The sequence below is a fragment of the Podarcis gaigeae genome (assembly GCF_964106915.1).
Source record: "Podarcis gaigeae genome assembly, chromosome: 1".
Taxonomy (NCBI): domain Eukaryota; kingdom Metazoa; phylum Chordata; class Lepidosauria; order Squamata; family Lacertidae; genus Podarcis; species Podarcis gaigeae.
In genome coordinates, this window is record NC_139678.1 from 96,249,464 (window position 1) to 96,262,088 (window position 12,625).

Genomic DNA, 12,625 nt, shown 5'->3' on the forward strand with positions numbered 1-12,625 from the left:
TTTTCAGGCACATATGTTGAAATAGAACTAGCATTTTGCTTGACAAGTCACCCTTGGGTTAAATAAATGGGCACCTCAGAATCTCGTAGGCTTGGTCCCCATTCAAAATGATTATTATTATTTATTAAATTTGTATACTGCACTTCATCCATAGATCTCAGGCCAGTTGAATCTCCCTTGGGAGAGCTTTCCACAAACAGGGAGCCACCGCAGAAAAGGCTCATTCTCATGTAGCCTCCCTCCAGACCTCTTGTCTGGAGCACAAAGATGATGATCTCAGGGTCCAGGTAGGTTGGTATGGAGAGAGGCAGTCCTTGAGGTACTACGGTCCTGAGCCGATTAAGGCTTTATAAGTCAAAACTATCACTTTGAATTGAGCTTGGAAGCTAAGTGGCAGCCAGTGCAGTCAGAGCAGGATCAGTTAACATGCTCAAACTGTCTTGCCCTGGTGAGCACCCCAGCCACTGAATTCTGCACCAGTATCAGAACCATCTTCAGAATATCTCACCTACAGGTTGCCAGAGGATAGACAGACAGGAGCACAGCTAGGCCACCAGCTGAAGCTGATGGAAGGCACTCTGTGCCACTGAGCCCACCTGAACCTCAATCAACAGCAAAGAATCCAAAGCTACCCCCAAGCTGCATACCTGTTCCTTCAGAGGGAGGGTAACCCCATCAACAGCCAGCCAGATGGGCGGAGTATAAATAATAAAATTATTATTATTATTAACATCCCCCATCCATCTGTTCTAGGGAACCACCAACTAAGCCCTTATTGAAATGGATCTAGAAAAGCAGTTTCCTCCATGAGCACGCTGATTTGTTCTGCAACCACCCACTCAAGAACTTTGCCCAAGAACCACACCACACAGCTCTGGGAGCAAATGCACTAATACCACTTATTAAACCCCAAGCACACTGTTGATGTGCAACTGGCAACACTACTGTGACTTGTGGAGTCCCCCCCCCACACCCACCTACTCCCTATCCCCCAAGAACAGTACTTCTGTCTTGTCAGGATTCAACCTCAATCTGTTAGCCACCATCCATCCTCCAACTGCTTCCAGGCACTCACACAGGACATTCACTGGTTCTGATTTAAAAGAGAGATGGAGCTGGGTGTCATCTTCATACAGCCCAAACCCCCTGATGATCTCTCCAAGAGGTTTCATATAGATATTAAAAAGCATGGGGGCAAGGACGGAACCCTGAGGCACCCTACAAGTGAGAGCCCAGGGGTCTGAACACTCATCCCCCAACACCACTTTCTGGACACGGCCCAGGAGAAAGGAGCAGAACCACTGTATAACAGTGCCCCCAGCTCCCAGCCCCTCTAGATGATGCAGAAGGATGTTATGGTCGATGGTGTCAAAGGCCGCTGAGAGATCCAGCAGAACTAGGAAACAGCTCTCACCTTTGTCCCTAGCCCGCCGGAGATCATCGACCAGCGCAACCAAGGCAGTTTCAGTCCCATGGTGAGGCCTGAATCCAGAGTGGAAGGGATCCAAATGGTCCGCATCCTCCAGGCGTGCTGGGAGTTGTTCAGCAACCACCCACTCAGTCACCTTGCCCAAGAACGCTAAATTTGAGACTGGGCGATAGTTGGCATATTGGCCGGGTCTAAAGATGTTTCTTTAAGAAGCGGTTTAATGACCGCCTCTTTCAGTGGGTCTGGGAAGGCTCCCTCACAGAGGGAAGCATTCACCCACCCTGCAGAATCCATCGCCCAGCCCTTCCCGGCTCGCTTTTATTAGCCAGGATGGGCAAGGATCAAGGAGACAGGTGGTCAGTTTCACTCATCCAAGTAGCCTGTCCACATCCTTGGAGGTAACAGATTGGAACTGATCCCATGTAACAGGACTAGACAGAACTCTAGCACTCTCCCATCCCAGCCCTGCTCCCACGGTGGAGTCTACCTCCTTCTGAATCTGAGCGACTTTATCTGCAAAAAACTTTGCAGAAGCATTGCAGGAGATCTTGGGGTCCCTACCAGGCCCCGGTGACGAAGGTGGTTCCAATAGATTGCGAACCACCTGAAAGAGTCTCCTGCTGCTGTTTTCTGCAGATGCTACAGAGGCGGTGAAGAAGGTTCTCTTCGCCATGACCACTGCCACTTGGTAGGCTCAACGTTGAGCTCTAGCCCATGTCTGGTCTGATTCAGAATGAGTTTTCCACCACCGGCGCTCTAGCCGTCTCAACGATTGTTTCATCACCCTCAGCTCTAGGGAAAACCACAGGGCTGTCCGGGCTCCATGCAACCTGAGAGGGCGCTTTGGAGCCAGACAGTCAATAGCCCTGGTTAACTCCGCATTCCAGCAGCGAAACTTAAGCCCTCTGGTTGATAGATGCTTTTACTACTCCAGTCAGTTGCAGCAGCATTGGTAGCAGTTAAGGAATATAATTCCTAGACCTGGGTGCATCAGGAGTTTGCTGGGGCCCTCACTCCTTGCACTAAGAAGACGGGAAGGTAGGAAGGATACAATGGAGCCCCTTTGTGATCTTTGCCCTAAAAAGAACACTTGAAACTAAATCGTAGACTTCTGTATTGTAGTCTCTGTGGGTCTGAGCTAGTCTCAAGCTTGAAACAAGTTAAATTTATTTATGAAGTTTCTTTTTAAGGATATATGATCCTTGACATTAGAGAGAGATCATTTCAGTGGTTCCAATGAAGAGTATTTCACTCATCCTGGTTTAATGAATCGTGATCAAAAAATACTTTGTACCAAGTGCTTAGGTGAACTGAGAAAGTTAAGATTTATACTGCTCTACGATTCAGTACCAATAAAAGTGAAGACCCCCTTATGCAAAAGCTTCCTTTTTATCCTACCTCCAGAGCCTTCAGCCGTTCCAGCAATAATTTTGTCTTTTCCTTTTCCTCTTCAGCGCTGCTGTTTTCATCCCTTGAATCTTTATCTACTGACATGCAAATGTCTTCCACCGCTGTTTTAGGACTCTTGCTCTCGTGAGTAAAGGTTTCCTAAAAGATCAATGTATTTTTTCATCAGTAAAATGGTAAAAACAATACATAAAAAAGCAATGTAATTATAATATCACACGTACACACATTGTAGGCATCTTTCGAAGCTTTGTGGAAGTGTGACACCTAATATACATGGAATAGCATCCTGCATATATTTAAATATATACACAGTGTATAACCTGCAATGAGACATTGCGTTTTCCTGAATTATCATTTAAAATGACAGTACTCATTGTCCATTGTTTCTTTCCTTTCCAGAGCTTTCTATTACAACCACCACAACCAAAAACAATGGCCCTTTGTCCTCTCATCTTCTCTCCAATGTAGTATTCAGAAACACAAAATAGAAGCTATCATCATCAAGATGTGAATTCCTCCCTCACCCCACTGTACAACCAAAGCTGCCAGTTGAAGGAATAAAGAAACTCAGAATGTGAAAAGAAAACATTACACATTTAGAATTCCTAAGGTCAAAGGTTATATTTTAATCCTGCAGTTAGCCCATGAATGCATCGTGTTTTTTGCTTTGCTAAGTAGCCAATGTGTTCTTTACCTCCCCACAATTGAATTAAGACCTTGCTCATGCTCGAGTTAGGTGGAAAATTTGCTTGGCTCACATTTTAATGTGAATCTACTGAATTCACACTTTCTGAACCAACGTGCAAACCAAAACATGGTTACCCTTTGAAAATTAATACTTCTCATAATTCTGTGATACAGTTTTCTAGTTAAAATATGATTGCTTACAAAAATACACTTTTGACTGAAGAGCAGGGTACAAATGCTCTACATAAATAAATAAATAAATAAATAAATAAATAAATAAATAAATATTTTTCAGATGTGAGTGCTGTAAACAACTGTGCCCACCCACTGACTAAAGTCTCTTTGATCACATGGAGGCTTCTGCTTGTGGTAAATAGACAGGCAATTTTCGCTGATCCTCTACAGTCCTCTATACACCCCACAAGAAAAAATCAGTTGAGGATTGGTGAACTCTTTTAAATAGCACGGAAGGAGCTGCAGAGAAAAGGGAGAATCAGCTAAATCACTTTCTGATCCTTGAAGCCTCAACTGGATTAAAGAGCCTTCTGTCAGCAAAAGAACATAACTGGATACAGTCCAGTGTATTTAGGTTTCTAACTCCTTTTGTATTATGATAGGTATTTCTGTTAGTTAAACCCTGTCATACAGATGCCTCCCATGTTTAGCCTATATACTGTGTTTCCTCCCAGAGGTACCAGCAGAGATATTAATAATTCCTATTCACAAAATATTTGTATATGCTTCGAGCCATACCAGCTTTGGAGTCAAATATTGGAGGAAGGGGGAAGTGTTCAAAATTCTCAGAATCATATATATCCAGATATCTTTTGCACATGGTTAGAGCGCTGGGCTAGGACAGTTGTTCTCTTTTCTTTCCCTCTGGGCCACACTTTCAGAATAAAAAATTGCTCGGGCCGCACCAAATTTTTTATTGGTAAGAAATATATTGGAAAGAAAAAGAAACAACTAGCAGTGCTTGATTTATAACACAGAACACAACTACTTTATAATATGGTCGTGGGACATCCAGAAACTATAAAACAACGAAGTTACATAAGAATATGAATCATTCTCAAAATTTAATTATAAATGAGTCTGTTATATATGACCCTTAAGTATGTATACAAGCTCAATGAGTTTGATTGCCCTTGAATCTTCCCAGCACACTTCCCATTTCTGCCTGCTACACCAATGTGGTGCACCACACCCTTTGAGAACCGCAGGGCTAGGATCTGGAAGACCAGGGTTCAAATCCCCGATCAGCCAGGAAGGTCACCTGGGTGACTGTGGGCCAGTTACTATCTCTCAACGTAACATACCTCACAAAATTGTTGCAAGGGTAAAATGGAGAGGGGGGAGAGCTGTGTAAGCCACCTTGATCTCCTTGGAAGAAAGATGAGATATAAATGTAATAATAAGTATAATAAATAAACAACAATCCACACTAGAAGCTGCATTATGCACAAATGCTGATCTATACATAAACACTTTCCTTGTGCGATCAAAACAGTCATAGTATTCCGAAATACTCTCAGGCCTCTTACTTTTGATCATGAAAATGTTTGGAACACCACATGTCCAGCTCTTCTTACCCTTGCATCTTTTCCCCATCCCTCCCCTTCCACTAGCTTCCTTTGCTGTTCCTTTCTGTTGTGCAAGTTCTCGTCTACACATGCACTGAACAAGATTACAGAATGGATTGTTGAGGGGCACACAGAAATGTTATTTTCCACCTGCGAGACCAAGGTGGTGCAGTCTACCACCCCAGGATTCTGCCCCATGTATAGCCTAGCTGTCATCTCCCTGGATAAGGGCTTGCCTTTTTTGCTTATATGACCAAATGCCACGTACACTGGTAATTACATGGTATTACCATGCTTTTCAAACTACCAAATCTCCAAAAGGATATTGTAATTCAGCACACAAACAAAGCTGTTAAGGAAGAAAACAACATGACTAAACATAGCTGAATGTTACTCTGAATTGGAGCTAATAATTAAAACTTGTCTGACAATCCATTTACTGTAAAGCAATTAAAATAAGCACATTCATTCAGGCATACATTAAAAAATAATAATCAAACAACAGTTCATAGCAAGTGCCATTCAAACACTGACCACACTTTTTAGGTACAAGATAGAAAGCCAAAATGAATAAATGCTAGTGTCAGGCAAAAGTTCTCACAAAGACATTTCACTGAATTCATATGTTTTTCAAATGATGGCATATACCATGACCCCAGAATTTTGCCAGAGAGTTGGGATAAAAGAGACTTATTTTCAAAGTGCATGGCAGATACATATGACTTATGGTTTTATAGAAAGCAATCCTTAGACAAAGTATAATAAATAAATAAATACTTCTAGGCCTTTTTTTTGGCACGTAGCCCAAGTTAGCAGAGTTGAAAATTCGCACTGAATGTCAACTAAATAAGAAATACATTGGGGGCGCATATGGCACAAAAGTAATACTAGAAAAAGTTGATGCTGAACAATTTTATAGAAAACAAACAGAACAGAATGAAATAACAAATAAAAAAGGGACACAGGTGAGCTGTGAGCTTTCAATGCCAATCACTTTTCTCAACAAATCAATAGAAGATGTGCAACTGTGTTCAATACACGTATGTGCAGATTAATTGCAATTTGCCAGTCCCATCATTACCACAATAGAGGTCTGTGGCCTGACCAGGATATTCATTTTTCAAATTAAATCTGCAGTTGTACTAAAACAACTAGTCTCATTTCTAATAAAACATGAATAGCATCAGTCTATAAGAGTACTGGTTAACTACTAATGGCTTTAAAAAGACATATAATATGTGTGACATTGCTACTAGATTTCTCTGCAGCAGGATGAAGTTTCCATGGGGATAAATTTTGTAGGAGAACATATTGTCCACCTGTATATAACTGGTCTCTCTGACAAAATCCTAATTAATAGGAGAGCCCATGGCCTTCACTGTGACATGTACTTCTGGCTCATCAATTAAAGACAAAACCATCTCAATGCACTGAAGACATGGTGTAATGTAGTTTTTGATTTGACTTATGGCACACTTAGTAAAAAGGATTGGTCACCACTGAATTATTCTGATTATTAGCATTTGAATGTCAATCAAATAATAGACACTTAGTGTCAGCCTTTCATCTTAACCAAAGACAGCTTCTGAGACAGTTAATGTCACACTATTTAAGATGCTACACTAGTCAATGCCACTTAATCATGGCCATCTTGAAAATTTCCTCTTTAACATATTTGACAGGATTGTTACATTTAGAGTAATTGGAACTGCAATTCTGTCCCAACCTTCTGTTGTTTTAGAAGTCCATGCCATTCTTAAGTCATATGGATAATCTACCATGCAGACCAAAGAAACAAAACAAAAAAGCAAAAGAAAACGTATTTATCAAAACAGGCCAAGGCCAAGTCATAAATTGTAAATTAGTGTAAAGCTCCAAGTTACTGTTAAATTCTGAAATGTCACTATTTCAGGCCCAAATTGAAATAGTTCAGGGATTTCTTTTGACTGTTATAAACTCCAGAGCACAGATCTTCCTCCACCTAAGCCAAATATTATTTGGTCCTTTAATACTAAATTATAACATTATGATATTCCCATTTTCTGAAGAAAAGGATAATCACATTGAAAGGGGGGTATCACTCTTTCATTACAACGAGGGATATAGTTCTATGAACAGCCTAATTTTGTAGTTCTCATTGGTGTTCATTAGCAGTCACTATTTATTTACAAGATTTACATGCCAATCTTTTAGAGTATAATAGCCCCTTTCAAAGCAGCAAACAGGAATTCATAACAAATACAATAATCACCATTAACACAATCTCATTAAAACTGTCCTACACCCCCTTAAAACTGAGCAGCAGCACTTAATTATACCAACTGCAATTAATAAAAAAAGCACAATGAAATAGAAAGGTTTAAAGTTTTTTTCTTCGTGAAATATCCTCTACTGATAGCGTGAACAAAGATGAGGAAAGGGATTTAGGAAGAAAATAGATCAGGAATGGAAGTTTGTTACCGCATCACTGAATCTTTTGAGCACCTGTAAGGGGCAACCTATTCCTGACAGACAACTGCGCAATGCATTTTCTGTATGTCTATTTTCAACTCTGCACAGATTTGCACATTTTAAAAGCTTGCCCTTCTTTATTAACTTACAACGCTTCATTATTCAGTACCAGATGGCTACAATTTGTACCGTCCCTTTTCTATCATGGTGGAGAAGCAAGCAGTTTATATCAAAAACTGAAAAGGTTTTCGGGTGGGGGTACGACGCAATTGAATCAAGGCTATTTTAAAGGCCACTGCCAGCTGGTATCTAAATAGCTAAAAAGGACAAGAGGCATGTTTATTCTCTTCCACTGTGTGCTATCTTTTTATAAGGCCTACATGCTACTTTGTCCTAGTCCTAACCCTGTTAGCTCCTCAGCATCCACACACTTCCAATGCAGCTTACCTTGAAGTGCCATAGTGGCACTTCAAACTGGACCATTGGTCCACCTAGCTTAGACTTGCCTGTACTGAATGTCAGTGACTTTCCAAGGTTTCAAGCTGGAGTCCTTTGCAGCTCTACCTTGAAACACCAGGGATTTATCTTGGGACCTTTTGCATATGCTCTACCACTGAGCAGTGTTCCTTCTCTAAGATCTTCACTCTTTCTGAACCTTTAAGCTAGGGTTGGTGGTGCATGTCACCAATAGTTCATGCCTACGCCTGACTCCTAACTTGGTCCTTTTCATAAAATGGTTTAATCCCATCAGCAGTTGCTGGGGGGCGGGGGAGTCTGAGGGATTGGTGATCAAAAGGACATAACTTGATCTGAGATGATTAAGGAATGGCTGTGCCCTAGGAAAAACTAGTGGTGCATTCAGCAGCACCTTCAAAGGTGGGACTGTGGGATGGATAATAGGGAAATTAAGACGAGTTTAGGTCCAAAAATGATATATAAGAGAAAATAAAGTATATAGCCAAGGAAGTGAAGACAGATATGGGGAGGAAAAGAACTTAATGGTAAATGAAGGACATGTCAACAAAATACAAGGCAAAGGAATAATAAGGATTGAAAATAGGAGAGAAATGTAAGAAAAACAAAAGCATTGGAGTGAAGTATTGATTTTTAATAAGCAGCCTATGTAGGCATTGGGGTTATCAAGGGGGAAGAGTTTGTTGGGAGGCTGTAGTGTGTTTCCACCTGGAGCCTGCTAATCTGATTGGAGTTATCTGTTCTCCTCTTCAGATACTTTAAAGCTTGGTTCTTGCCAGATGTGTGGGCCTTCTGGCATGAGCCAAAGGGCAAGAGCTATGGGGCTCTGGGCTCTTTGCCTCGGCCTTGTTCCCCTGTTATGAGAAATAGCAGCTGAGGCCGGTGCACTCCTCAGAAGGGACAGTGAAAATGAGATATCTTAAGAATACCACTAGGAGACAAGACATCAAAGACAATCTGTATCTTTTGTGGAACCTGTTGACCCACTCTCCAAAAGTAACATAGAAGTGATTTATTTCTCTTGGGGTGAAAAAGACTAAAAACGATGAAAGATCTTACTGGGATCACGCTGTTGCTCTGCATGAAGACACGCCTTTAAAGAGAGAATATGATGCTCAGCAACTCTTTTTCTGATAGTTTGAATCACTATGAGCTTGCATTGAATTGTATAATAATTGTTTGAGGAATTTGTTTTATTTACATGCAAGTCTGTTTAAATATTATGTTGATTTACAGTGCTATTGCTGCTGTTATGAGCTGCTTTGAGCTCAACTTTTGTTGTTGGAAAAGTGGAAAAGAAGTAATAAAATCAAAATCAAATCACCAATCCTTTCAAAAGATCTTCTGAGGAATATATCTCTGTTATTGACTCATAAAAAGTTCATGAGGTTAGACAGAGTGTAGGGAGAAGAAATAATAAGAGCATATTCAAAAATCATGCTGTGAGAAAGTGGGGAGCGAAGACGAAACCCCAAAGCTGAAACACAACACAAAGTTCTTAGTAGCAAGCAAAGCCAGCAGACTGTCTGGTATTGTACCCCTGCGTGAAAAGCATGGGACTTCATTTTCTATGAAGGCTTACTCTATAGTTAGCTTTCTCTCTCATAGGATCCTGCCCATGATTTATTTGGTGGGTATATGAGGAATGCATGAGATGAGTTGCCAGTGTGTCTGTAATAATCATGCTATTTCATTGTGAGGAATTCTCATATTGCAGTAAAGACAAAGCCCACATAGGTAATGTAGGGAACTGTCTTAGCCAGTGTGGTGTAGTGGTTAAGAGCAGTGGGCTTGTAAGCTGGTGAATTGGGTTTGATTTCCTCCTGCTCCACATGCAGCTGCTGGGTGACCTTGGGCTAGTCACACTTCTCTGAACTCTCTCAGCCCCACTCACCTCACAGAGTGTTTGTTGTGGGGGACGAAGGGAAAAGGAGATTGTTAGCCACTTTGAGACTCCTTAGGGTAGTGATAAAGCGGGATATCAAATCCAAACTCTTCTTTTTCTTACACTGAAATGTTGGCCCATCTAGCTCAACACTGCCTACATCAGAGGTGAGTAACCTCAGGCCTGGGTAACAAATGGAGCCCTCTTGACCTAAGGAAGGCTCCTAGGCCACATCTTCCCTGGCAACACCCCTCTACCCAGGCTACCCTTCTCACTGGTCCTGCTCTGTGCCCTCATTTAGTAGCTTTGCCTGGCTGTAATGTCCATTGAACTGTGCTAATATCTCTTACTTGCCTGGGTGGATGCACATGTATAGAAACCTCTGTTTTGTGACTGGAATGTAAGATACTAAACAAAACCAAGAGCCACAGTTCTCGCACAATCCACATTTTGCCTTGGACCCCTGCCCACCACTGGCATGTGGCCGTCTGAAGGCTGCCCATGGGGGAATATGGCCCACAGGTTGAAAAATGTTCCCCAAACTTGGCAGACAATGACTGGCAGTGGTTTTCCCAACTCTGCCAAGAGATGGAGAGGTGTGAATCAACTCTACCCATGGAGCTATAGCTATTCCCCTAATACACCTGGAGGCTTTAGCAGTTTGCTACCAATTCTCAAGTCTTATTTTATTCTCAGAATCATCTGTTTTGTTCCAAAGGTCTTATTGTCCTTAGGCATTGCTTAGATTAGTTTGTTATGGCCTTGTACAGATTTTTCAACCTGAGATATTCTGATATGCCTCCTGAATTTTTAGCATGTGGACTTTTAATCTCCCTTCTTACCTATTCCATATCAGGAACACTTGAAGTGAAGAAGTACATTTTATGCACTCCAATCCAAGCTATGCATTGGAACCTCTGGTGAATTTCAGGGCTGTCTTCAGTTCAGTTCTTTGCAGAGTATATGATGAGGAGGTTTCTGCACCCTCCATGTTTCTATTTTCTGAGTGAACTTAAAATTATAACCTTTTCTCCTTATTAAAGGAAAACCTTTCAGACTGCTAACGCTATTATCCAGGGCAAAATAGTATGTTGTTATTAAAATGCTAAACTAGTTATGAGCATTAGCTAACTTGGAAAGAAAATCAGAATTCACAGTATAAAAGTCCACAGTATAAAAGTACTGATTTTACTTACCTATTGTGAAACCTGCATGTAGACACCACTGACTTCCTTTCACTATTATTATTACTATTCCCTTCACATTCTTATGGCAACAGAGCAGAACACAATATGTGTTTGCTTTAGACAACCTATCACAGATGCAAGAATAATGTTTTCTTGTATAGCTAACTGTTTTTGCTCAACACAAGCTGCTGAAAATTTGAAGCAAAAGAAAAGGATTTAGATAAATCAGAAGGTTTGAGAGAAACAGTCTAAATTGTTCACAGTTTAACATTACTGCTGTCAGGCAAGAACACATAAAACTCCTCTTTTTCATCTCTGCATTTGACTTACAAAGTATACACAGAGTGAGCAGTAAAATCTCCTAGATTAAACGCCTGTGATGGATAAGAGAACAAAGTGTTTTCTTTATGTCTCTAATATGAACCTACAACCAGTGGCATATCAATCTAAATCTACTTCACATTAGTCTTCACTCAAACCACTTCTAAATATTGCAGGGTATCATCCTTATTGAACAGCTCTGCAGAGCTACATTAATAAATTTTCTGACGATGCTTTTATTGCCTCTTCCATCCATCAGCAACATTTATTTCTGTTGAAAAACGTTCAGTCCTAAGAGGTACTTTGACTAAAAGGAAGCAACAGAGTAAAATGAAATATTTAGAAAAGTTCAATACTAATGTTAATTAAATCTGTTAAACAGGGAACAGCTCTTATTAATGCTGATAGTGAAAAACACTTCTCTAGATCACCCCTTCAAATGCAGCTATAATGAGCATTTACATGACCAATGGCCCCAGGAACAGTCTGTTTCCTAGTGCTGTCCTTTTTTCTGCAGGAAATAATTACTCACATCAATGGAAGTACCATCATTGTATTTTGTGCTTATGTAATTAGCAAAGAACTATTAAGACAACATGAAAACAGAAACAAAACAAAACACAATGGCCACCTAAATGAAGGCTCAGGCATGAGAGCATCATGTGTGCCATCCATAGCAGCAGTGATGAGGCCTGGTGCATGTCAGTGAATGATCACTAAGAGGAGGCATTCTGCAATGGAGTCAAAGCATTGTTTATCTGTAAAAAGGAGGAAGAAAACTAAAGACAAAGCAACCTGGTAGGTCAACTGTGCCTTTTTTCTTCTAGAAGTCTGGTTCTCTAGTTTTGACTTCTTTCATTCAACACAAAGTTTGGATTCCAATTTTATGCCAGTGCCATAACTCATCATTTCTACTTTCAGGGCCGACTCTGCTCTGTTCCCTAAGCCAAACTCCTCTCTTCTGGAAAGACAGCCCCTTTGTGGGAGATTCTGAAAGCCTGAGCATAAAATAATCTTCTTCTATTCTTCATCTACCATCCTGAGAACAGGCCTAGTAATTACACTGTGTTTGCTTCCTTTCTATTTTTTACCACCATCAGCAACAAGTCAGAATAGTGGGTGGGAAACCTGAGCAAGATGTGCAACATTTTGGTGCTGCCTTTTCTGCTTCTGTTCACAAGAAGCAGAAAGAAGCAGA

General features: G+C 40.8%; 1 protein-coding gene across 13 annotated transcripts in view; it reads right to left on the reverse strand.

The window, feature by feature from the left end:
- The window catches only part of NCKAP5 (NCK associated protein 5), a 610,895-nt gene that overhangs the window by 183,341 nt on the left and 414,929 nt on the right, over positions 1-12,625 (reverse strand). For all 13 annotated transcript variants that reach the window (XM_083703012.1, XM_083703010.1, XM_083703011.1 and 10 more), the window contains one exon: positions 2,828-2,977. In XM_083703012.1, the coding sequence (XP_083559138.1) occupies positions 2,828-2,977 (150 nt within the window). The remainder of the gene's footprint in view (positions 1-2,827; positions 2,978-12,625) is intronic.